The sequence below is a fragment of the Giraffa tippelskirchi genome, chromosome 6 (assembly GCF_054371585.1).
Source record: "Giraffa tippelskirchi isolate mGirTip1 chromosome 6, T2T-mGirTip1v1.2.pri, whole genome shotgun sequence".
Taxonomy (NCBI): Eukaryota; Metazoa; Chordata; class Mammalia; order Artiodactyla; family Giraffidae; genus Giraffa; species Giraffa tippelskirchi.
Window position 1 is genome coordinate 63,328,106 of NC_137280.1, and position 25,154 is coordinate 63,353,259.

The 25,154-nt window shown below is 45.5% G+C and overlaps 2 protein-coding genes and 1 long non-coding RNA gene across 6 annotated transcripts in view; 1 reads left to right on the plus strand and 2 right to left on the minus strand.

Annotated features, from left to right (window-relative positions):
- Nucleotides 1-646: 646 nt before the first annotated feature.
- On the minus strand, nucleotides 647-5,992 carry LRATD2 (LRAT domain containing 2). 2 transcript variants are annotated; one of them, XM_081504080.1, is made up of 2 exons: nucleotides 5,488-5,992; nucleotides 647-4,934 (listed from the first exon to the last, which is right to left on the minus strand). In XM_081504080.1, the coding sequence occupies exon 2, from the start codon at nucleotides 4,836-4,838 to the stop codon at nucleotides 3,897-3,899; it is 942 nt and encodes a 313-aa protein (XP_081360206.1). In that variant the 5' UTR covers nucleotides 4,839-4,934; nucleotides 5,488-5,992; the 3' UTR covers nucleotides 647-3,896. The 2 variants fall into 2 exon arrangements, with proteins under 2 accessions (XP_081360206.1, XP_081360205.1); XM_081504079.1 differs by having other exon boundaries at nucleotides 647-5,216; nucleotides 5,488-5,898.
- LOC145511219 (uncharacterized) overlaps nucleotides 5,108-25,154 on the plus strand; it is a 321,565-nt gene continuing 301,518 nt past the window's right edge. For both annotated transcript variants that reach the window (XR_014057648.1, XM_081504081.1), the window contains exons 1-3: nucleotides 5,108-5,383; nucleotides 6,014-6,129; nucleotides 19,825-19,949. The gene's annotated coding sequence lies outside the window, so the exon portion shown is untranslated. The remainder of the gene's footprint in view (nucleotides 5,384-6,013; nucleotides 6,130-19,824; nucleotides 19,950-25,154) is intronic.
- On the minus strand, nucleotides 20,295-23,605 carry LOC145511224 (uncharacterized). 2 transcript variants are annotated; one of them, XR_014057677.1, is made up of 3 exons: nucleotides 23,535-23,588; nucleotides 21,319-21,385; nucleotides 20,295-20,723 (listed from the first exon to the last, which is right to left on the minus strand). It is a non-coding gene; the product is annotated as an uncharacterized LOC145511224 (long non-coding RNA). The 2 variants fall into 2 exon arrangements; XR_014057678.1 differs by lacking the exon at nucleotides 21,319-21,385 and having other exon boundaries at nucleotides 23,535-23,605.

Sequence of the window (25,154 nt, forward strand, 5' to 3'; positions counted from 1 at the left end):
TTGAGCCTCACAGGACTGTGGTAGTGGCTTCAGATGCTGGCCTAAAAATCACTGGTGGTCTCCTGCATGCCAGTCCCAGAGGCTACATCTGCTCTGTACCTACTGCTGACACCTGCATCCCATCACGTCAACAGGGCACATCTGCCTGTTTTCTGTAATTAAAATCACTCAGCGAACCCATTCTCTTTGTTTGGGATTCTGAAACCACCTAAGACACAACATGGTCACTGATTTTATTACTGAACCTTCCCCAATATAGATTCCAAAATGTGAGTGTGGTTTCCAGCAATGTTTTTGCACTGATTCTGAAAAATCAATGTGTATTGAAAATTCCGGTTTATCAGACATTCTTCATGAACATGGAGCCTAGAAGCAATGGGTGATTAATTCTCACATAGTAAATGCAGGGAGGGTTTTCAGTCACTAAATAAATTCATCAAAATATTTACTGAGCAATGCAAAAATTGCAGTTAAGCTGAGGAGCTTGGCTTTGGGGAAAAAAAGTGGCAGGAAAAAAGTATACAAAAAGAAAAAATAGAAATAAATATAGTTAATGCTAATAGATGGTTTATTGGAAACCCTCAGAGCATTTTTCAAAAGGACTTGACAGATTTTATTATAATGACACATAGTAAGGAAAAAATGGTTTAAAAGATGTCATCAATCTTTTATTTAATTAAGCACTTGCCCTTCATTTTGAAGGAAATGATACAGTTTCAAATTAGAACCTCCTTCTCAAGAAGTGGTATGAGAACATAACATTGATTTAACAGATAATCGTCAACAAAAATAAAGTTTACACAATTCACTAGGAAATAAAATGCACGTGGAATTTATCAAGTTAATTGATATCATTCTCCATGGGTTATAGGTATTATCAGTAAGAACAAGACAACATATGAAAAGTTGAATAAACCAGTTGTTTAGTTACCTTGATTAAAAACAAAAACAAAACAAAACTCACAGATAAAACATAACTTGCCAAACAAACCCTTTCAATGATCATGATCACAATGAATTTTATTCTAATTTCAAAAAAAAAAGGTTAGACAATCACATGGTATCAAGTCTTCAACACAGTGGATTCCATTCTAAGGAAAAAAAATATATATAGGAAACAAGTAGTCCTTAAATTTTCTTCATTATCCATAGTATATGTTGTAGAAAATTAAAGTTTTGCTTCCAAAAATATGTTTCCATGTGGTTGTGGTGTTGTTGACTGGTGCTATTAGGGACAGAAGCACCAAAGACATGAGAAATGTAACCACTGAAGTATCATTTTTCATAAAAACTAAAAATTTCCTTAAAGGTCTGGAGTAAAGTCTTCTTCAAGGTGTGTTAGTGCTATAAAGTCATTTTAAATTAAATGTGGAATAAAAGCTACAAAAAGTATGAGTTCTTTCAATATAAAAATTTGTGTAGCTGAAGTTGTGGGCTCCTTTGCTATACATAAGCAGTCTCCATAAAATATTTGCTTAAGTAAGAAAATAGAATTTGTCTGATTACATTTAGCATCTGTTCCAGTTGAGTGTCTTGCTTATCCCTGCCAGAGCTTCTGAAGAACATTAGAATCAATATTCCTTGCCTTCAAAGAGCATCCGTAATTCACAGTACAAAACAGTTCTAGAGTCTTAGTTCTAAGGAGAAACAAAACTTATTAAATATATATATATATATTTTTAAAGTGCCAGATGTAGCCATTGTCTGGACATTCAAAATTCTTATCCATATCTTCAAGAAAGATGCCAACAGTTGATTCCATCCCCTTTCTTTGCAACTTTCACTGGTTGGTTGATACTTTAACTATGACGACCCTAATAAAACTTCCAACAGAATCACAGTTCCAAAAGCATTATGTGCTTCACATCTCTGGTGCCCTGTAAAAACACATGAAAAAGCCGCATCCGAAGATCTCTTATCTCTTCTAGCTCATTTTCAAGTCCTGTTATCAGAAACCTCTTCCTGAGAGGCACAATTGCTACTATGGATGTGGATTTTATAGTTTTTCCTTCAAGTTGAGATTTCTCAAAAAGCTGTAACAAAGAGTCATTGCTATCCCTCTGTGCCTGATGACATTCACTTTCCACTGAAGGTTAAAAGAGGGAGACAGAGACTGGAGAGTGGAAAAGAGAGCTGGCCCAGAGCTGCTAGACAGTGCTGTTCCGTTCTTCCCTCCTGCTGCCTACACAATGGTCATTACATTCAACTTTCCCTTGACTGTGTTCAACGCAAAAGACAATTCAAATCTAGTAGGCTCTCCTAAATGTCTTTACCCACTTTACCTTGCTCCGCTTTTCCACGAGCAAAAGAATACAAACACAAAGCTGTGAGATTAAAGAAGGAAACTGGATTAACATTTTCAACAGGAACTGATGTTTCTCCAAAGTCCTGGACCAGAGTTGAGTGTGGTTCATCTTTAACAGTCAGTGATAGGACCTGTCTGGGGATTCCCGTGAAAACAGGGAAGATAGCCTACGCCCTTGTAATTAAATGAATTCGTGTTGTGGTGCTGTGAAGGTCTAGGCTTTTAAAAATTATGGCCTCGACTTCCTAAGTTTGAAAAAAATAAAAAAGTAAGAATACAAGGAAATCCTTCACATTTTGTTGCCTTGATTTAAAGATCTCCAGGCAGGATGCCTGAGGATGGCCATGGCTGTATCACTTAAATATGGATCATTCAAATATGATCCTACTCAAACGGTAAAAACTGGGTCACAAAATAACTGTATAGTCCACAGGGTCACAAAGAGTTGGACACAACTGAGCGACTTCCACTTACATCACTTATCAAGTGTGGCTAGCAATACCTTATCATTGAAATATGCCTCAGGCCAAAAATTTGACCTCTGGAAAAACAAGACCTGAGTGAAGGGGGTGAGACAGTAAAGGGAAAAAAAAAAAAAATCACAGGACCACCACCAAAGCCTTAAATTAAGAAAACAAGTTATCTTCACTATGCCAGAAGGGGGTCGGCTGGAGGATTGACAGGAAATTGACCTGAGGATGAACATGGCCACGCAGGTTTAATTAGATCAGAGACACAAAGGGCTCTTCCCTCCTTTGATGACCAACAGAGCAGCTCTTAAGTGCCTACAATAGCAGGCTATAAACAAAGGCGGCAAAACAGAACCAGAATAGAATCCTTCCCTTAGCTGGCCTGTGACAACTATTTACTTGAAACCTGGGAACCGGTGGGCCGCTAGGACACTCAGCCGGAAGCCAGCGCCAGAAGACAAATCGCTGGGGGATGGGGCGGGCTGAGGTAGCCAAGTCTTTGTTTTGCAGCCCAAGTTTACTCAACTATTTGTTACACTTCACAGGGGGTTGTTTGGTTTCAGTCTGCTGATCCCAAGGTTTCACCAGCCTTGCATCCCAGGAAAATCATAAAATAAATAAATCACCCCAGCTTCCCGGATCCCTCACACTGCTCCTCGGGGGGTGGCGGCCCCACAAACCTGCTCTGGCCTTACTACAGGGCATCCTCCAAGCCCCGGGTAGCAGGGGAAGCGGGCAGAAGGCAGAGGCAGGCATTGGCATTCCGAACTTGTCTCCATCCCTAAATTCAGAACAGCTGATTTTTGGACCCAAGACCAGCAGGGATTCAAGTGTCTGGCAAGTCCACAGTTTGCCTCACCTCGGGAAAAGAAGGCGGATTGAGCCAGTGGGCAAGAGGCCGAGAAGCGCCCCCGGCCAAAATGCTCCTATCTGCTCCCTCTTCCTCCTCCGTCCAAGATAACAAACTCAAGCCACAGCTGGCTGCGCTTTGCGCCAACTCTCCGTTTCCCAAATGGCCCAGGAGCCCAGATGGGGCCCAGAAGGTGGTGGAGGAGGGAGTAAGAGGAGGGAGCGGGCACGAGCAGCGGCGGCTGCAAACAGCTCCTGTCTCAGCTCCCCTGTCAGGGTACCACCGCTTCTCGGTCCCCCTCCTCCTCCCGGCCGGGCGCAGGGGGGCGCCCGGGAGGCGGCGTAGTCCGCGCAGCGTCGCTGTCGCCCTCGTCCGGCTCGGCGGGGTGCAGGTGCGTGGCCAGCTCCTGCAGGACCGCGGCGCGCCCGATCTGGTCGTTGCGTCGCTTCTCCATGATCAGGTCCTCCAGGCTCTGGAACTCGAGCGTGTGGCTGCGCTGCGCAGAGAGCTGGATCTGCAGCCGGTAGGGCTGCTTGCCGATGCGCAGCTCGCCGCCGATCTTGAACTCGCGTTTGCCGTAGCGGCACCAGGCGGCGAAGCTCTCCGAGTTGCGCCAGCTCAGCTCGCGCTCCTTGGCGCCCACGTGGGCCAGCGCGTTGCGCACCACCGCACTGGGGCTCAGCGGCTTGTAGCGGTACAGATCGTTCACCACGCGGCCGCGCCGGCCCTGGCTCGCGTCCGTCAGGAAGCTGTTGCTCACCTCTAGCCGGTGCAAATGCACCACCTGGAAGTTGCCCACGTAGACGGCCCAGTGTGGGTACTGCGCCTGCGACACGAACTCCACCAGATCGCCAGGCCTGCACTTGTTGAGCAGGTTCTCGGGCGTGTAGGTGCTCAGCGCCGTGGAACCCGGCGAGAAGCTCTTCTGGTAGATGCATTCATCGCGGTAGAACACAGAGCACTCCACCTCGTGCAGCCGCGGGTCATAGGGCTGCGGCGGGGGCAGCGACGGCCCGTCCCCGCCGTCGGGCACACCCCCGCCCCCGCCATCCGGCCCCTGGGGCGGCGGCTGCGGTTCCGTGTCCTCGTCGTCATTGGAGAAGATGTAGGAGACCCCGATGCGGGGCCCGTCGTCCCGATCCACGCCCGTCGGGTCTGCGGTGGGCACTTCCTTGTAACTTAGGTGGGTCAGTTTCTCCACCTGGTTGCCCATCGCGCTGCGGGCACACGTTCACGCCGCCGGCAGAGGAGAAAGCGAAACCACCACTAGGCTCATTGGCACCGGTCCCCGGACAGGGGTTGAGACCACCTGTTGGGAAAGGAAGGCAAGGAAGCCGTGTAGGAGGCGCTCCTCAGTGATATGGGCGATCTGTTCTTAAAGAGGAGCAAGAAAAATTGGAGGCCGGACACCTGGAGTCATTTTACGGGGAAATCTCAGATGCGGCGGGCTTTCTCTCTCACTTTTCTGCTTCCAGGGCCACGGTCACAGGAGGCCGGGCAACTCCAGCTCGCCCCTGCCCCCAGCCCTTGACCTCGCCCGGGCAGAAGCCCATTGCATCAGCGACTCCTCTTGCTTCCGCCAGGGCCCTACCTGCCAATGCCAAGCAGGAAGGGGGTAAAGAAACTTTACTCCAATTTCCCTTTCCTCTCTACCCCCCTCCACTTCATCCCAGGGTCCTGAGTCGGCTCCAGAGACGTCCCCGCCCCCCCTCCATCGCTGAGGAAACCGGCGAGTATCCCGCAACGCAGCCCGGGCAGGTGAGCCGCCCTACCTGGCTCACCTGCGGCGCTTCCTCCTCCCGTCTCGCCCGCCCCTCCCCCGCGCACCCGCCCTCCGGCTCGGGTTACCTGCGCAAACTCACCCGCCTCGAAGTGGAGGCCGTGGGGAACTGGGAGCCCCCCGCCCCCTACCCCGCCGCACCCCGAGACTTCTAGGGCGAGTTTGCAGGTGTGGGCTCCGCAGTCTCTCTTCTCCGGGCGCCGGCGGCTGCGAGGCTGGGCAGGAGGGAGCAGAGCATGTCTTGCCCCCGGCGGCTACGTAGCGCCTCAATACTTGAAGGCGGGGAGCGGCGCCTCTTCACGCCGCACCCCTTCCCTCCTGCTGGGGCTGCTTCACTCCCCTCAACCGGATCTCGGGGGGGAGGTGGGGTTCTCTTAGAAGGAAGAGAAAGAAGCAGCCTCGGTGCCCGGCGGCGGCAGCTCCCGCTCAGGCCGGGCGAGCAACAAGCGCCGGAGCGGGAGGGACGGAATTGTAGATCCGGCTCCGGGCTCCCAGGGCGGGAGAGCAGCCCCTAGCATTTAAAGAGACAGGCGCTCGCTCCCGGAGCTCGGATCTTTCCTGCACGGCGCTGAGCCTCCGGCATCTCCGCCTCCGCCCCGCCCATCCAGGCCGCGGGGCTCCGCCCAGGACACGCCCCCCACTTCCGTGCGGGTTTAAATCCCGCTGGTAAATAACCGAAAGGCTTGAGTGGGCTGGCAGTCTTCGCGCGCTTGTGTGCAGCAAGGTTAGTGGAGACCTACTTACCTTCTTCGAGTAAGACCTGTCGTGGAGTCCGCGCTGCTACTCCGGTCATGTTTTTCGGAGCTGTGAGCTTTAAAATGAAGTTGGAAAGCAACGGCCATCTGCTAGTGTAGAGAGAAGTGAGGAATTAAGAGTTTGGTATTTGTTCTGCCTCTTCATCCCCAGAGTACCTGGAGAGGGAGTAACAGTCACTAGAAAGCAAACAGACTTTTGCTTCTTTCTTTTCTTCCCTAGAATCAATTTCTTGCCAAAGGTCACAGAAACTAATTTTTTGCTAGGACACCTGGAAAAGTACTTCTGTTATAGGTATTTCCACAATAAGTACTGTGAAACTTTCAGGTAGGGGAAAAAAAAAATCTCAGTAAACAAAGCAGAACGAAGACTTGGCTATGGACTTAATTCCAAGACCTGGGCTGTTACTGGTGTCCTTCTAAATCAGTACAAAGTAGATTTTTCATAACCTCCATTGTTGTTTGAAGAATTACCGGTTCATCCAGCGGATAGTGAAAGAGGGCACTCAACTCTGGTGGTTTATCTTGGGGGTAGAGGATGTAGGAATTGCCTAACTGTCTTTAAGTTAAGGACATATTAGCAAAGCCCCTCCGTGAATGTATTTCCTTCCTGCTAACTTACAGAAGGAAGTGACAGGAGGCCAGTAGCACCTATTAACCTAAACTACAGTGGGATACTTGCCTCTCCCCTCCAGGTTGGTTTTGTTTCTTGTATCTAAGATGAAAGTTACCGAAGTGTTTTGTTTTGTTTTGTGTTTTTAATAATAGATCAGATTGGGCGGTGAAGGGTTGACACTAAACAGACTTTCACTGAAACACCCAGAGTAATTCTTGGTGAAATTAAGAATGCAACTCAAGACCTCCTCTACTCTGCTTTCCATCACTGTTTCTTTTGACTCAGTTTTTCCAGGTAACACAATTATTTATTCAGTGTGTATACCGACCAGTGGAAACAGGAATATACTAACACTGCTGCGATCATTTTTAGTTTGGAGTGTGGAGAAGGAGAAATCTGTCTACTTACGTACTTTTGAGCACCAAGAATCACTATTGGCAGGGCTGTGATGGGAGCTGGTCCTTCAGCAAGTCTAAGATCCCAGTATAAGTCAGACCAAAAACAGACTTCTGTGTGTCTGCTGTGTAAATTAAGTATTCTCTGACCAGCCTCAGGTATGTGTGACCAGATGAGTCCCCTCCCTGGACTTTTGATAACACCTTCTTTGGGAGGTGCTGTTTTACCTGAATAGTATTTGCCACTACCATAAGAGCTCATGTAAATACCCATTTTACAAGGGAGGAGGGAGAGGGAGTGTTAGACTATGAGAACTGATGGCCAGTCATCTCATGTCTGTTAGACCAGGAAACCTCTGCTACCATCAGCTATGGTAGGCCACTTTGTCCCTAGGTAGTACTAGGTAGGCTCCCTGATGATGGGAGAATCCATAGAAGGACACAGTAGTACGGTGGTTTGCTATCAGCACCCCAGGGCACAGATCTAATGAGTCACGAAGCAACACCTAGTTGTCCAGGTGTCTAGCCTATTACCTTGATGAGCTCTGTTCACAACAGTGACTCAACAACAGTTCTTGTGTTGTTGTTTTTTTTTTTTAATAATAAAGGGTCCAATTATTGGACTTTACATAAAGCATTATTTAAACCTTCAGTGAAACAAAACAATATTCTTGACATAACCTGAATATAAAACATTATCTGCGTTTTAAGATACAATCATCTTGAATACAAGCTTCAAAACGTCAAATCGATTTTTGAAAAAGTACTGATAGATGGTTGTATCATCAAAATAGATATTCAATAAATTCCAAAATACATAGAACCATCCCAATGTAATGAACTGATATTACTGTATTTCAGCCATGCATTTCTAGCTTATTTTTTATTCGAGTATAATTGCTTTAAAATGGTGTGTTAGTTTCTGCTGTACAACAAAGTGAATTAGCTATATACATACACTCCTTCCTCTTGAACCTCTCTCCCACCCCTCCCATCCTACACCTCAACAATAGTTCTTGGACTGACCAGCTATAAAGTCTCAGAGGGAACAGGTTCTGAGATATCTTTATATCCCGATACCTGGCACTCAGTAAGGGCTCAGTAAATGCTTGACGGACGCTTGAGGGGAATTCTTGGACATATCAATAGCCTGTTTCCTGTGTAGCTTCTTCCATAAATGCCTGGTTAGGACCTCCATCTGATCCCCGAGGGCTCTTGGTCAGAGGTTGCAGAATGGCTCCCAGACTTGCTTTTCTCATCTCAAATGGTTGTTTAATAAACTTATATTAATTGATGATTTGGAGACTTGGGAAATCTCACCTAAAAATTCAGAGTTTCAGATTCACTTGAAAGTGTCAATGATATGAGACCATCAGGCCCACATTCCAGGATGGCAACAAAAAGCTAGAGCTGAGCAGAAATCACCTTTGAGATGAGATGTAGCCTCCAGTTGGCCCCAGTCTCTGTCCTATTCATCTCACCTTCCTAGTGCCTTGACTGGCCCTGGGAACCTCTGTGTTGGCCACCACTGCCATCCAGTTTTATGCTATACATTGTGTCACTTGATTATATGTAATTCAGCACTTGAACACATAGCATCTGGTATTATCTTTTAATTCATATATTTAAAATGTCTTTTCTAAAGAGAACTTAATTCAAACTATATGTTTTGAAAATCTGCTAGGTACCTGTTAGTCTTAAACACCATATATTCTACAAGTATAATAGGCACTGCGTTAGGTTTTGCAAGTATTCATGTCCCCATGAGATACACAGACTCCTAAGGACCTTATAAAATGTCCTACAGGACGGGAAAGTAGAGGATGCTCAGGGGAAGTTTCAAGGCATGTAGACACAAAGGTGAATGTTAAAGTGCCTGCCATCAGGAGCTGGAACTAGGGAGGGTGACCAGCCCTAAAATCAACAATGGCATCTACCACTGAGTGACCTATTCATTCTGTTGTAAAGGACAATTCAATTTAAAGAAGCTAAGTGACTTCTTCCAGCTGGTAAGTAGGACCATCTCACAAGTCTGCTTGACTTCAAGCCCCATGCTCATAACCTCTTTGTTTTAAATAGAGACAAATACTTTATTCAATATTTAAAAATATCTGAGTGTCTGGCTTTACTGGGCTCCAGAGATAAGGCCATGGACACAGTAGACAAAGTCCTTTCTCTTAATGGCTTTTCTATGTTGATGGGAGGAGACAATTGACAAGTTCAAGTAAATGTGTATTCATTTCTGAGAGAGATAAAAAATAGACTAGGGTGATGGGGTTGAGTAGCTGGCTACAGAGGGTGGGGGTTGGGATGGGGAGGTAGAAGGGCCTTTGGATAAAATGGTCAGAGGTAGGCTCCTGAAGAAGTGAAACTTGAGCTGGGAATTAAAGGATGAGAAGTAGGTGGTCTTGGCATTCCCTCCATGAGGAGCACCAAGAGCAGAGGCTCAAGGTGAGGAATTGAGAGTATTCAGGAAAAAAGATTGCAACTAAAGCATGGTTGTTTTCCCATGTGGCTCAGTGGTAAAGTAGTCACCTGCCAATGCAGGAGACTTGGGTTCAATCCCTGGGTCAGGAGGATCCCCTGGAGAAGGAAATGGCAACACACTCTAGTGTTCTTGCCTGGGAAATCCCATGGACAGAGGAGCCTGAACAACAGTAACAGAGCATCGTCAGTGAGAAGGTCTGTGATACGGGTGCAGTTAGAGCCGTGGGAAAGCTGTGGGGGTTTAGGGTTGTCACTGGCTGCTCTATGGGAAGTGGACCGTACAGTGATGAGAGAGGAAGCAGGTCCTATATGGGGAGGAAAGGCCTTCCAGCAGATGAAACCTAGTGAACAAAGGGTGAAGCCCCCAAGGCACCTTCCCCAAGAGCAGCTGTAGAGAAACTTGAGTTAGATTTCAATTCTCAGCTATCCTGTGGCTTCATCTTCCCTCACCAGTGACCCAAGTATCACATTCCACACACTTCCGAGGAGGAGGAGGAGGCACTCAATAAAAGCAAGCTGTGTCAAATGCCAGTTAGTCATTCTCACAGTATTCCTGTACTGAGCCAAGGGGAGTAATCGAGAAGTGATGTTTCTACCTGACAAGTTTCCCTGGAGTAGGAAATGGCAACCTACACCAGGATTCTTGCCTGGGAAATCCCATAGACAGAGGAGCCTACTGGGCAACAGTCCACGGGGTCGCAAAGAGTTGGACACGACTGAAGCGACTAAACAACAACAACCTGACAAAGCATCTGCCTCCCTGACTCTGCAAGTGTGGTATTGATTTAAATGGTCCAGTCCAAGAATGTAAAAAGCAAGAGCACGAGGGCAGAGTTATCTGATGAGGCAGTCTGGAACTCTGTCTGTTGCGAGGGCTGAGCCCCAGGTTCCTGGCAGCTGCAGATAGCTGAAAGAGTTTGCTGGAAAACAGGTTCCTCCACACCTTCCTTGTGTTGGAAAACTTCCAGACTTCCCTGTGCCTCTGACCCTCTGCTGGGGTTTTGTTGAGACACAGGAGGTGAGTGGTAGCAGAGTGAAAACATATGACCTGGGTTGACGTGCTGTTTGCTAGGTTCTCTCATGGCCTCCTCTTCCAATCTCTAAAGTGGGGCTCATGTTAACTGTTTTCCCTCAATTGGGAATCCTGATATGAGACAGTGTATGTGGAAGCTCCTGAAAAATCCTAAAGGCCATGTAGATGCCACATGTTATCTAAAGCCACCAAACCCTAGATTAGAGGAATGTTAGGGCCAGATGATTTTAATATGGGGAACCAAAGGATAGATAACCATTTGTTATGGGTATCAGCTTGCTAAATCTCCAATGTGTGCTTAGTCACTCAGTCATGTCCGACTCTTTGTGACCCCATGGACTGTAACCCACCAGGCTCCTCTGTCCATGGGGATTCTCCAGGCAAGAATATTGGAGTAGGTTGCCATGCCCTCCTCCAGGGGATCTTCCCAACCCAGGGAGCAAACCCAGGTCTCCCACATAGAAGGCAGATTCTTTATCATCTGAGCCACCAGGGAAGCCCAAATCTCAATTACCTGTACTAAATCTCCATACTAATGCTGCTTTTTACCATTCCTGTGTTTTTACAGATAGCAAGTCAATGAAGGGGCTTCCCAGGTAGCGCTAGTGGTAAAGAATCCACCTGCCAATGCAGGAGACCAAGAGACACAAATCAGATCCCTAGGTTGGGAAGACCCCCTGAAGAAGGAACTGGCAACCCACTCCAGTATTCTTGCCTGGGAAATCCCATGGACAGAAGAGCCTGGTGGGCTACAATAGATGGGGTTGCAAAGTCGGACATGCCTGAGCGGACACAAACAGCAGATAGAAATACAAAGGCCCAGGGCTAGGAATACTATGGATTGTGAGTGGGAGAAGCTGGATACAAATCCGAATCTGGCTGGCTTCAAGCCCACAGTTTTCACACCACACCAAGTTGCCTAAGGAGGACCAGCGTATGTGTTGTTCATCTAGATGCTGGCCAGTCTGAGGACCAGGAGGCTGATATATCTTCCAGGTATAGAGTGACTAACTTGTCCTAGTTTGTCCTGGTTTAGCACTGTAAGCCCCACATGCTTGGCAAACTGGGATGCTTGGCTGCTCTACCTTGGTGGCTCCCTATCCTAGTCATTGCTTTCTCTGCACCAGAGGGGAGGCAGAAATGTTGCTGAGGTTATCAAGGAAGGAAGAAGGGGGAAAGGAGAGTCAGGTGTTTTAGTCCAGACCTCACTCTAAGGGCCGCCATCCCCAACAAGGTTATACATACAGCAGTAGCTGTGCAAACTGGGGCATCCTATAAAAGAGACGATAAATGTGACAACCTGCTTTGGGCATTCATTATTTTTCCTTCTTTCTTTTTTACTTGGATTCTTTCCAAGAGGTGAGGGCAGGGCCTGTCTTCCCTTTAAGAGGACTGGCCTGCAGCCACTCCCTCTTTCTTTACCCACCTCCTCCCCGCCTGTCTGACTTAGACTTTAAAACCTGCAGAAAGAGTTTTGCACATTGGCTGCATGATTCCTCCATCTTTAAAGAAGGGAGCACAGAGGCTGCTGAGTGTCATCCTTTATCTTGACTTCTACATTTTATTGCCTTGTCCCCTTTGTATCCCAAGGACAGGCTGTCTGTAGCAGGCTGGGTCAGAGCTAGTCTGCCCTGCGGGTTAGGTTGTGGAAGAGATGCCCTGAGAAGGGGTCTGGGACTGTCACCCACCCCAAACCATCCTCTCTCCCTGCATTAATCCTGTGCCTAAATGGTGAGAAAGCTTTTAACCCTTTCCCGGAAGAGGGCTCACCAGTTGGAAAAACACCAAGGCTTGTGCCTCCTGGAAGCTGGCTCTTTTAGGACGCCCCTGATATCATACGGTTGATGTTGAACTGGAGTTTGATTTGTGCTTGGGAGTCTGAGCTTGTAGCTGGGCTCCTGCAGAAGCCTCATGAAAGATGCATTTCAACCAGGCAGTTCCAGGGGAGAGACCAGCTTAAATTACAGCTCTACAAATCCAAATATTGGCATATCTGCAAATCCAAATGTAGGGAATTAAAAAAACCCTAAATTCTCAGAATCTTATTTTGCACTTCCTGTGCAAGAAGGAAAGGATGAGCTATTCAGAGAAGAGACAAGGCTGTCAATAACAGGAGAAGCTTCAGCAGAGCAAACCCCACCTTCTTTTCTCTCTTCGGCCATTTTTCAGGTGGCTCAGATAGTAAAGAATCTGCCTGCAGTGCTGGAGACCTGGGTTCGATCCCTGGGTTAGGAAGATCCCCTGGAGGAGGGCATGGCAACTTACTCCAGTATTCTTGCCTGGAGAACCCCCATGGACAGAGGTGCCTGGCAGGCTGCAGTCCATGGGGTCACAAAGAGTCAGGCATGACTGAGAATGAGCAACTAAGCACAGCACATGCTTCCAGGGAAGAAGAGCTTCAATGAGAGAGGAAGGCAGTGTTTGTTCACAGTTTTCTGCAGGACGATCTAAAGAGACCACCCCACCCAGTAATTGGGATGTTGGGCTCACCGAATCTGGTTGGTCTGTTTCTGTCTACTTTCCTCAAATCACTTCTAGGCCTGGGGCCAAAGGATTCCCATTGAGGACTGACCTCCCCATAGTCTGTTCACAACACAGCAGCCCCCAGCAATCCTGTGAGACTGGGAACCTGGCCATGTCACTCTTCTGCTCAAAACTCTCTCATGGCTCCCCATTTCCCTTGGAGGAAAGCCAAAGTCCTAAAGCTGAACCTGGTCTCTGTACTCTAATACCCAGTTAAATCTCAGAGACAGATTTGGGGTGACGTAAAAAAGAATGGCTTTATTGCTTTGCCAAGCAAAAGGGGCCATGGCAGACTAATGCCCAGGGTAGCGAGGAGTTTTATAGCAATGGTTCAAAGAACACATGATCAGCTGATGGACAGTCTTCTGATTGGTGGGGTGGAGGTATGTGAGAGTCAGTATCATCAACCTTCTAGTTCCAACCACTCTGGGTTCTGTGCACTTGTGGACAGCACACTGTCGCTTCAGTGTCTGCAAAAGAGCTCAAATCTGTGTGTATCCCTTGATGGAGAACGAGGACCCTACCCCATTCTTTCTCTTGACTGCTGGTTCTTCCCTTGCTTCTGCATCTCCTATTTTCCTTAATTAACTTCTGCTTGAATCTTCCCATTGGAACTCAGGGAAGATCATGGAGGCTGAATGAAACCTATTTCCTGTAATCAAAGAAATGGGGGACATAGAAAGGTTTTTGTGCCCAGGAGCCCCACAGGGTCTAGCTTGGTTTGAGTCCCTAAAATAGCCCCACCGCGCTGCCTGCCTCCCTCATTACCTCTCTGATGCCCCCTCGCTCACACTTCCAGACACACTGTCCCCTTGCTGTTCCTCCCCCATGGCTGGCATGCTTTTCCCCCATGTCCTCAGCATACGCTGTTCCTGCTGCCTGGAAAAGTCTTCCCTCAGAAAACTTGATGGCATGCTCTTCAGTCTTGACTCGGATGTTAGCTTCTTGGTGAGCTTTCCCTGACAGCCCTGTTTAAAATTTCAAATGTCCTTTTATATATACTGTCCCCTGGGGGAAAAAAAAAAAAGGTACAACCTAAAAGTTGAGAATTAGGTTTTATTCCACAGACTTACTGAGGACTTAAGCCCAGGAGTCAATCTCTCATATAGCTCTGAGGGACAGTTACAAAAATGATAAAAGTGGAGCCAAGCTAGATAGGAACTTTTGCAACAAAACCTAGGTAGTCAAAAACCGAAAGATTACTGTTAATTAAAGAAAAACTGAATATCTCAAGTTAATGAATTTCACATTTTTCTATTTATGGGAAGATGCAAGAGCCTGGGCTCACTGAGATCTTTCCTTTAATATGCACCTTAACTTTGTAGGGACAATATCTCATTTTTTTTGGTTTGTTTTTTGTTTTCCTTCCTGAATCTCCTCAGGGTGCAGAGCAGAGCAGCTGCAGTGGCTGATGGCTTGATCACTGCAACATCCTTTGTTTACTGATATGGCAGGAGACATTTTTCATCTACAGTACCCTTTTCCCCTTTCCTGCTCTCTCTCTCACTTATTCAACTCACTTATCACCTTTTAGTATTTTATATATTTTATCTATTTTGGGGTTTCTGGACCTTCATGCTTGAGGATCTGGCCTCAAGTTCAGAGAATTCATGAAGGTGTTACTAAACAAACAGGATAGAACTAGCTAATATTTATTGAGTGCTTACTGTATCTGCTGCTGCTGCTGCCGCCAAGTCGCTTCAGTCGTGTCCGACTCTGCGACCTCATAGATGGCAGCCTACCAGGCTCCCCCGTCCCTGGGATTCTCCAGGCAAGAACACTGGAGTGGGTTGCCATTTCCTTCTCCAATGCATGAAAGTGAAAAGTGAAAGTGAAGTTGCTCAGTCGTGTCTGACTCTCAGGGACCCCATGGACTGCAGCCTACCAGGCTCCTCCGTCCATGGGATTGTCCAGGCAAGAGTACTGGAGTGGGGTGCCATTGCCTTCTCCCGCTTACTGTATCTAGCACCATCCTAATAGCTCTATATGCATTCACTCATCTAATGCTCACCTATGAGGTAGGCATTTTAGGAATCATTGATATTTTAAGAATCACTGAACTAAAATGGACAAGAATGGGCAAATTTAATTCAGATGACATTATCTCTACTAGTCTGGGCAAGAATCCCTTAGAAGAAATGGAGTAGCCCTGAAGAGTCAACAAAAGAGTCCAAAATGCAGTACTTGGGTACAGCCTCAAAAACAGCAGAATGATCTCAGTTTGTTTCCAAGGCAAACCATTGAACATCACAGTAATCCAAGTCTATACCCCAACCATTAATGCTGAAGAAGATGAAGTTCAACAGTTGTAAGAGCAACATTTTACAGAATCAAAAGCAGAGAAGTAGTCAGTTTAAGCATCTTGTAGATGGCAACACCACTAGTGATTTGCAGAGCCAAGATTCAGGTACAGGACAGTGCCTTGGAGTGGAGGGTAACCTCCCACTACCCACCTTGCCCAAGATTGCAACCCATATGGCTGAGTTCCCCTCTTCATACTCCACACTTTTCTTGGTCCCATCTGTGGGTGATGAAGCCGTTGCCTTTGCATTAATTCACAAGTGTGACTTTTCATCATCCATCTGGCCTTATTTTCTGCCAGTTTCCCAATCACCTTCTATGTCTCAGCCACTCCAGTCCTTGGTTTATCTCACTCTTCACTAAGCTAAATTTCTCTCATTCTTTATGCTTCCAATTAAGTCAAGTCTTTAGAGCAGTGGTACCCAAACTTTTTGGCACTGGGGACCAGTTTTGTGGAAGAAAATTTCTCCATGGACCGGAGTCGGGGGTGGGGATGGTTTCAGAATGATTCAAGCACGTTACATTTATTGTGCACTTTATTATTACTATTACATCAGCTCCATCTTAGATAATCAGACATTAGATCCTGGAGGTTGGGAACGCCTCCTTTAGAGAGAGCTTTGCTAACCAGCCTGCTACCCACTTCACTCTTCTTCAGCCTCTTCTTGTTTCCTATACATGCCTGTTACAGTACCAATAGTGAGTGCTTAGTCACTCAGTCATGTCCAACTCTGTGTGACCTTGTGTACTGTAGCCCGCCAGCCTCCTCTGTCCATGGGATTTCCCAGGCAAGAATACTGGAGTGGGTTGCTATTTCCTCCTCCAGGGGATCTTCCTGACCCAGGGATCAAACCCCTGTCTCTTGTGTCTCCTGCAATGGCAGGCGGGTTCTTCAGCACTTTGTGCCACCTGGGAAGCCCATCGTAGTAGTGATGCTATTTGCTTATTTGCTCATCACTGCCTGTTTCTCCAGGAACCCAGACTTTGACATGTCACTGTCACACCCTCAGTGTCCAGTGTCATGTCCTGCACACAGTAGAGGCTTAACAAATATGTACTGAATAAATGAATTCTTCTTTGGATTAGCATAATATTCTCATCCTGTATGTGTCAAGAGAAATATTTCTTCAAAAAGTGATTTTGAGTTTCAGGGATGTGCTCATGTTTGCAAAACTAAGGTGTTAAGTAGAACAAGGAAGAAGCTTGATGGAGTAAAGTGGGTCAAGGAAGAGAAATTTTAAAAAAAAGAGAAAGAGGAAAGCAATAAGGGCCTATTAAAGAGAACAAAGAAAAGAATTTGCTAAAGTTCATTGCATGAGGGGTTGATTCCAATTGACTAAATGAGTTATTTGACTGCCTTCAATTCAAAATAATCCTTGTACCAAAGTGGCCTATTTGGGGGTAGTATATTCTGTCACTCTTCATTATGAACTAGCAAAAAGATGAGGTCCTATTCTCCAAGATGACAGGGTATTTATTCTATGCCAGATACTGTGCTAACTACTTGTAATCATTACCTGGTCAACATTCATCACAGCTTTACAGGGTGGGTTCTCTTATCACCTAACTCCCATTTTAGAGCTGGAGAAGATGAAATGTCAGAGGTGACTTGTGCCTATCACACAGCTGGCAAGTCATCCAACTGGATATGTTAATGCAAATTCATATCTCTGATGCACAGTGAGGTCAAACAAACTGAAACGGCTGAAATTGGAGCAGAGAAAGGTTTATTGCAGGGCCAGGCAAGGAGATGACTCCTGTCCTAAAAAGCCTCCAGCTCCCCCGAAGGGTTTTGGGAAAGCATTTTCAAAAGCCAGGTTGGGGTGGGGAGGTGGGGGTTGGTGACAGGGTACCAGAAAAGATTGTACACAATTCTCTGACTGGCTGATAAGGAAATGGGGTGGTGTCACAGAGGTGAACTTTATCAGTCCTTCGGCTACAGGAGGCCTGGAGCTATCAAGTAGTTAACATCTTCCATTTGGTGGGGGGTTTTAAAATGTGCAAAACAACTCAGGAAATTTTCATCAAATACGATTATTATCAGGGTTTCCCAGGTGGTGCAGTGGTAAAGAATCCAGTTTTGATCCCTGGGTCAGGAAGATCCCTGGGGTAGGAAATGGCAACCCACTCCAATATTCATGCCTGAAAAATTCCCTAGACAGAGGAGCCTGGCGGACTACTGTAGTCCATGGGGTCACAAAGAGTTGAAGATGACTGGGCACATACACGTACACGCTATTATTATCGAGGTACTCAAGAGAGGAGTTAAAATGGAGGATATGGGGGAGCCCTGTCCTGGGAAGGCCCCGTAAGGTCCCACTTGGTTACAAATATGGACCCAGGCATGTCTATATCCAAGCCCCACTAGACATGTCCTCTTTGCACTCCAACCACTGTGTGTCCCATCGACACACACAATAGGACAGAGCTTCTTGGTGAAGCAAAATGCAGGCGTTAACTCAGTGTTTCCTTTTCCTCTTCCTCCTCCTTTAACTGGGCCATGATTCCCCCAGAGCAGTTAAGTCCAAGGGTTTCAGACACGTTCCTGAGAATTTAGCACACGCATACTGATTGCAGAAACAAACTGATGGAAGATGGCCCCGCTAGGAACAGGAACCTGAACTTTCCATATAAAGATGGCCCAGGGAGAGGGGAAAAAAACAACCTCGGGACCCTGACTGATTTGACAAATGAATGTATTACCATGGGAGGGTCTGAGTCATTAGAGCTTTGGGGATGTGCCAACTAGGATAAATAAATTGGATTTCAGCATGTTGTACTGAATCACTACATCCCTGCAGGCACTTAAGCACAACACTAACCTGCGCATGATGTCTGCCATTTTGGCAAGATCAAAAAGATTTCTTTCCCACCAGGGGAATTTTCCCTCACCTAGCAATTTACAAATTTCTGTCCCTATGGTGAAGGACTAGATCAACACTTACCAATACCATCTTCAGTCCTTTTTCTTCCTCATCCTCAAGCCCCAGGGCCTTCTGCCTCCTGAGTTATTATGTAAATGACTTACAGGCAGAATCTAAAATCATCAGGAACCCTCCCACCTTGACAATCTCTATTTAACTGGATTTCTGCTTAACTGAAGGTTAAATAAAACCTCCTTGTTTCAGGCCTCTCTAAACTGTGTTAGTTCACTCACCTGCCTAAGTTTCTGGAGCAGAAAGAAAATAATTACATTTTTGCTTGATGATCAGACGTCTTGCAGTGCCTTGGGGCACTATTCTGCATAATGGTTAGGATTAAAATTTCACTGTAGTTGTCTACTTTTGTGAGAAATAGGGCCCTTAACTGTTCTAAGTTGAAGAAGAAATTTTAATTTAATTTTGTTGAGAGAAGCATCTTGCTTTCCCTGTGCTTAGCAGAGTATCAAGGCATTTCCTCAGAAATGCTGATAAGTCGATGAATGTCTGATATGAATTTATTTACTGCTGTTTGGTTTTATTCCCCCTAATAATAATTTTATCTGCTTGATTGATCGCTAGGGATGGTTCCAGGTGTTGTGCTAAGCACTTTACGTGCTTTATATCATTGTATCCTTGCCATGCAGTGAGTGGGCTTTGTGCTGTAGGTATTCAGTTGTGTCCAACTCTGGTGGCCCCATGAATGGTAGCCCCCTAGGCTCCTCTGTCCATGGAATTTTCCAGGGAAATGACCCTAGAACCATAAAGAAATGGAAACTACATGAAATGAGAATTGAAGTGGGGCAGACAGAGATATGCACAGGTACCTCTACCCACACCCACAGGCATACACACACACACACACAGACCCACAAGCACCCTGGTCCTAGACTCCCAAGGACAGTGTAGTAGTTTAGAGATGCAATTTTTAAATAATCTCAAAAAAAAAAAAAAGGGCCAGGTTGTTTGTTTTGTTGTTTGTGTTATAACTTCTGGCTTTTTGTGAACAGATACCCTTGTAAAATAACATGGATATAAATCATTAGAAGAATGAAGTAAGAATATAATAAAATGACCTTCAAGACCAATTTGTAAAATAATTATTAGCTTTAGCATACATAAAATAAAAGTCAAATATTTATAAAATTTCTACCAGCTCACTCTCGTTTTCTGTTCTCCTTTCTCTATGGACAGCAGTTGGTGGATCTACAGAGGTACTCACATTTTCACTTTGCAGGGCTAGGTCAGACTGACCTTTGCTTCTCCAACAGTGGTTACCAACAGGCAGTATGGGCCTCACCTGGGAGCTGAGCATGCTGGGAAATGTGGGATCTCAAGCCCCACCCCTTACTGGCTGAACCAGGATCTGCATTTCAGCAAGGTCACCACTCCAGTATTTTTTCAGGGGAAATTCCATGGACAGAGGAACCTGGCAGACTACAGTCCATGGAGCTGCAAAGAGTCAGACACAACTTAGCGTCTAAACAACAACAGCAGCAGCAGGTGATGCTGGTGATTGGTAAGTCTTGGGAAGCAGTGATTTAGAACAAAGACTCAGAAGTCTGACCACGTGTTCTAATTGAGATCTATCCCTCATATCTATGTGACCTCGGGCAAATTACTTAACAGCTCTGTGCTTCAATTCCCTAGTTTTAACAGTACACCCCTCTCTAGGCTATTGTAAACTCTGCAAGGTAATGGGCCTGGCAGGTAAAGGGCAAATGAAAGAGTGCCCAGTGGAGCCTAGCACTCTATAAGGTAAGGATGCCAAAGCTACTGTTGTTATTGCTAATGATTTTTTAAAAAACATTTTTTTTTAGGCCATGCTGGTATCTTTGAGACAGACACACTCAGGCTAAGGACATTTACTTTGATGTTTGATGTTTAATTAGTTGTAGGCCCTTATGGAGGGTTCCCCCCCTCCGCTCCACTTCCTCATCCGGGTCTTTTGTCTTGGGCCTACTGATGCTACTTAGGCCCACTTGGACAGTTTCCTCACCCCGCTCAGCCTCATCTGTTGGTACTAACCGTCCTGAACAAGTCTACAGGAGTCACGGGGTGAAAGCTGATGAGTTCTGATGTTCCAGGCTGTCGAAGACAGAGCTTACTAGGGCCCAGTGGATATTTCAGGCCCTAGTCGAGGGGGGAGGAGCAATTCAGCTGAGAGAGGAGACATGTGCCCTGGGTGGTGACAGCAGGGACACTGGTTGCTCCCATCTTTTGTCTTTTGTTCCTTCTACAGATAAAAGCCAGTGTGTCCTCTAGTGAGACAGATGCTTCTGTGAGCCTGGAGCTAGGAAAAGGCAGCAAATAAAAGTGAACAGTCAGTGAGTGTTTCCTGAAGATTTACGCAGAAACCTACCCACAGATGCAGGAATGCTGGATTTATAATAGGGGTGGCATCACTTGTTCTTGTGCGCTAAGATAAGGCTAAACAAATCTCATGCTGTGATATAAGACCCTATCTGTAGAAGCCAGGAAAGATTCCCTGCCCTGTTGCTAAATTGTGTGCTTGACAGGTTATCCTCAGAGGCTTGTTTTAGGACACTTCATCTGGAGGTCACATCGGGCCCCCGCATGTGAAAGGTGGAAGGACATGCCTGGGTGCAGAAAAGGGCGAATCCTCCATCGCTGCTCATCTGGAAGCTCAGAAATGAAAGCAGCTGTGGCAGAGGCTAGAGTATTTGAAAAATCCTGGAGAGGAGCTGGGTGGGGAATCAAGTGACTGTGTGAGCCTGGGCCTGATCGAGGAAATATGCCAGGAAACCTGTGTTTCCACTCTTGACCTTGGTCCAGCAGTCACACCCACCCTAGACCCACCTCTGCCTTTTATTTTGTCAACAGCAGGTAGATAAATGCTCTCAAGTTTCCAGAGTTTTTCATCTCACCTCCAGAGAAGGAAGCCTACAATGACCTGTAGGAACTGGCCGGCTGTCTCCACCGTATCTTCTGCCTCTAGAGGACAAAGGCAGTGTCTTGATCATCTCTGTATCCCTTATGTGTAAGCTTTCTACATGTGCTAGTAAAGTTTACAGAAAAAGAAAGAAAGCCAGAGCTCTGAGGGTGAATTTCTTTTAGAAATACAGGAATGTAACTTAAAATTTGGAAAAATTATCATTCTCCTATAGTATTTGGGCTTCCCAGGTGGCTCAGTGGTAACCAATGCAGGAGATTTAGGTTTGACTCCTGGGTGGGGAAGAACGGCTGGAGAAGGAAATGGCTACCCTCTCCAGTATTCTTGCCTGGGAAATCCTGTGGACAGAGGAGACTGGCGGGCTACAGTCCATGGGGTCACAAAGAGTTGGACACGACTGAGCAACTAAACAACAACATATAATATTTACTATTTGGTGTTCTGTCTTTTTAAAAATAATTCTAATCAATCTATATGTAATTATTATTATCCCACTTTCCATATATTGAAACTGAGCCTCCAGAACCAAGACAACACAGCTCTCATGTAATGAAGCCAGGATTCAAGTCTACTAATGGAGACATCCAACCCCGCTTTGTCCAAGCTGATTCTAGAGACACCATCCCAGGTCCTCTGGGATGTGTTCCTTTGGGAATTTCCCTGAGCCTAGGCCTGGGCCCCATGTTTCCCATTTCTTTTGTGTGTGTGTGTGTGTGTTTGGGGAGGGTGGAAATCAGGTTGTTTTTTTTTTAATTAATTTATTTTTTTAATTGAAGGATAATTGGTTTACAAAATTGTGTTGGTTTCTCCACATTTGTTAAACTGCAGGAGGAATGGACTAAGACCCCACAGGATGCTTGTCAGGGGGTGTGAGAAGTGCAGGAGAAGTAGGTGGACAGCAGAGAGACTGGGCTTTAAAGCTTGAGCAGTGTCAAGTGTGAGTCCCCAGTAAATTATGTTGTTGCCACAAGACTTGGGCATGAGAAAAATTAACAGAGAGCCAGTTACCATCTCAAGGCCTTCCAGGGGCAGTTCAACCCAGGGACCAGAAGTCAGGACTGATGAGTGACCAGGCTAGTGTGGTAGAGACCAAGTTGATCCCCAAAGATGTGTATAGGCACAGTTGTGTGCAGAGTAAAGGAGACATGCTTGCACGTACATGAGCACACACACACACGGATACAGCCATCAGGGAGCAACTGCGTGCGGTCAGAGACACACAGACAGGATAAGTTTCATTTATATTGCAGAAAATACCACCCAGATTATCAGGCTTCCCCTATGTCAAACTTTGCAGATTATCAAGATTTCTTGTTAGTCTTATTAGTCATGCTTTCCATATTCCTGGTACAAGCTGTGTATAATATACTACATCTTGTGGAAAACAAAGGAGAGATACATAGACACACACACACACAATGTTTTTTCTCATGATTTTTCCACTTTTAGACTATGTAAGTTTACCTAAAAAGCTCATAAGCATGGTTGCCTCTGAGTAGGAACCTAAGGGCTAGAGGTGAAAAGAGAATCACTTTGCATTATCTTCTTTTTTTAAACATTTAAACCTTTTAATTATGGATGTGGATTCCTTATTCAAAACAATAAACTATAAAAAAACACAAACAAACAGAAAAACAGACTATGTTCCCATATCTATCTTACACTCCAGTGTTTCTGAATTGGTTCCTGTGAATGAATGGTTGTTTCTGAATGTGATTAACTCTGAGAGCATTTGTGATAGGTTGGAGGCTGTTTATGGTTCAATGGAGAGAAGTAGATTGATGGAAGACCCTTGGAGGTGAGGAGGATGGAAATGCTCTAGGAGAGGTAAATTCCTCCAGCATCAGCCAGGAAAGGCCAGATTAACCACTAGGGAGTGATGAGTGTCAGTAAATGCCAGTAAATCAGGTAAGAAATAAGATAGACTCTTCGTCTTGACACCTGGCTGAATTGGAATATCTAGGAGTATTGGAAGATTTCAACTGAATTTAGGGCATTTTTTTTTTTTTAAGATAAGATGACTATGTACACCAGACATTTGTTTCCGTGGCTACATAACTAAGGTGCAGACTTTAAAGGACTAGCTGACTTTGTTCAGTACCTGCATGTAGCAGAACAGTGAGTAGTCATTTTGCTGGTCTCATCACATTTAACCTTTAAACAATCATATCAGGTAATATCCCATCTTACCTGTACAGAAATTAGGACCCCAAAGAGTTAGGAGTTGATCAACTGGCCCAAGATGTCACAGACAATATGACAGGGTCACATTATGACACTAAGGACTCTGACTCCAAACCCTTGGCTGTACCCAACACTGACTGGAAGAAAAGGAGCCAAGACTTAATTATCCACAAGAAACTGGCAAATAATTATCCTAAGGTAGTGGCTGTCAGACCCTAGCTACATCAGAATATCCTATAAAGCTTGTTGAAATACCCTACCCCCATGGTTTGGATTCAGTAGGTTTGGGCTAGGGCCTGGGAATTTGCATTTCTAACAAGTTCTCAGAAGATGCTGATGCTCTGGTCTGCGGCCTCCACTTTGAGAACCAATAAAGTAAAGAGATTAGAATAGGGGCTCTTAAATCTTATTTGGTGTTTTTAGGGTCCAAAATAGGAACAAAGCAATTACATGCTATTTATTTCTAGTATGTATGTTTTATTTTTATTTTTTTTTAGATTTTGATAAAATACTTTTTGGAAACATCCACTATCTCATTTATTTTCAGGGAGAAAACAGAAATGACTTTGTGTCTACAAGCAAATCTGAGAGTAAGGGGGATCAGGCACCTTCAGGTGTACAGTTCAGAAGTAGCCAGCGGACTCCTCAGAGGAAAGGCCCAGTCACTAGTCAGGACACTTCTGATCACAAATGACAAAAATCTAACTTAAATCATTTAAGATTTTATTTGGCTGTGTGTAACAGAAGCTCACTTTACACAGGTGTCTTGGAACCGAGTTTCTGATTTTGTTGTACAATAACCCTTCTAGAGTTAGACGATCACTGGCATCGCTTTAGAAGCTCAATAGTATAAGGTCTGACATCTCGTTTTTATTTTAGTTTTCACTCATGGCTCATTCACTTTTTTTTTTTTTTACCTATTCACTCAAAGTGGCTGCTATGGCCCCAGTCATCATATCTGTGTTCTAGTAAGAAAGAAGGTAGACAGTGGAAGAGGTATGGTCCATCTTATTAATTGTTCATATCCTTCTTTAAGATCTCAACTATGTCACATGACCATATATAGCTGCTAGAGAAATGGACAGAGTGAGTCAGTTCAATCGCTCAGTCATGTCCGACTCTTTGCGACCCCATGAACTGCAGCATGCCAGGCCTCCCTGTCCATTACCAACTTTTGGAGTTTACCCAAACCCGTGTCCATCAAGTCGATGATGCCATCCAGCCATCTCATCTTCTGTCGTTCCCTTCTCCTCCTGCCCTCAGTCTTTCCCAGCATCAGGGTCTTTTCTAATGATTCAGCTCTTCTCATGAGGTGGCCAAAGTATTGGAGTTTCAGCTTCAACATCAGTCCTTCCAGTGAACACCCAGGACTGATCTCCTTTAGGATGGACTGGTTGGATCTCCTTGCAGTCCAAGGGATTCTCAAGAGTCTTCTCCAACACCACAGTTCAAAAGCATCAATTCTTCTGTGCTCAGCTTTCCTTATAGTCCAACTCTCACATCCATAATAGTTGCATACATTGCCTCCCTACACAAAATGAGGATTTTGTAGTCAAAGGAAAAGGAGTGATTGGCTATTAGGAAAGCACTTAATCCTACACAGCAAATTGGACAAAATGGGGAATA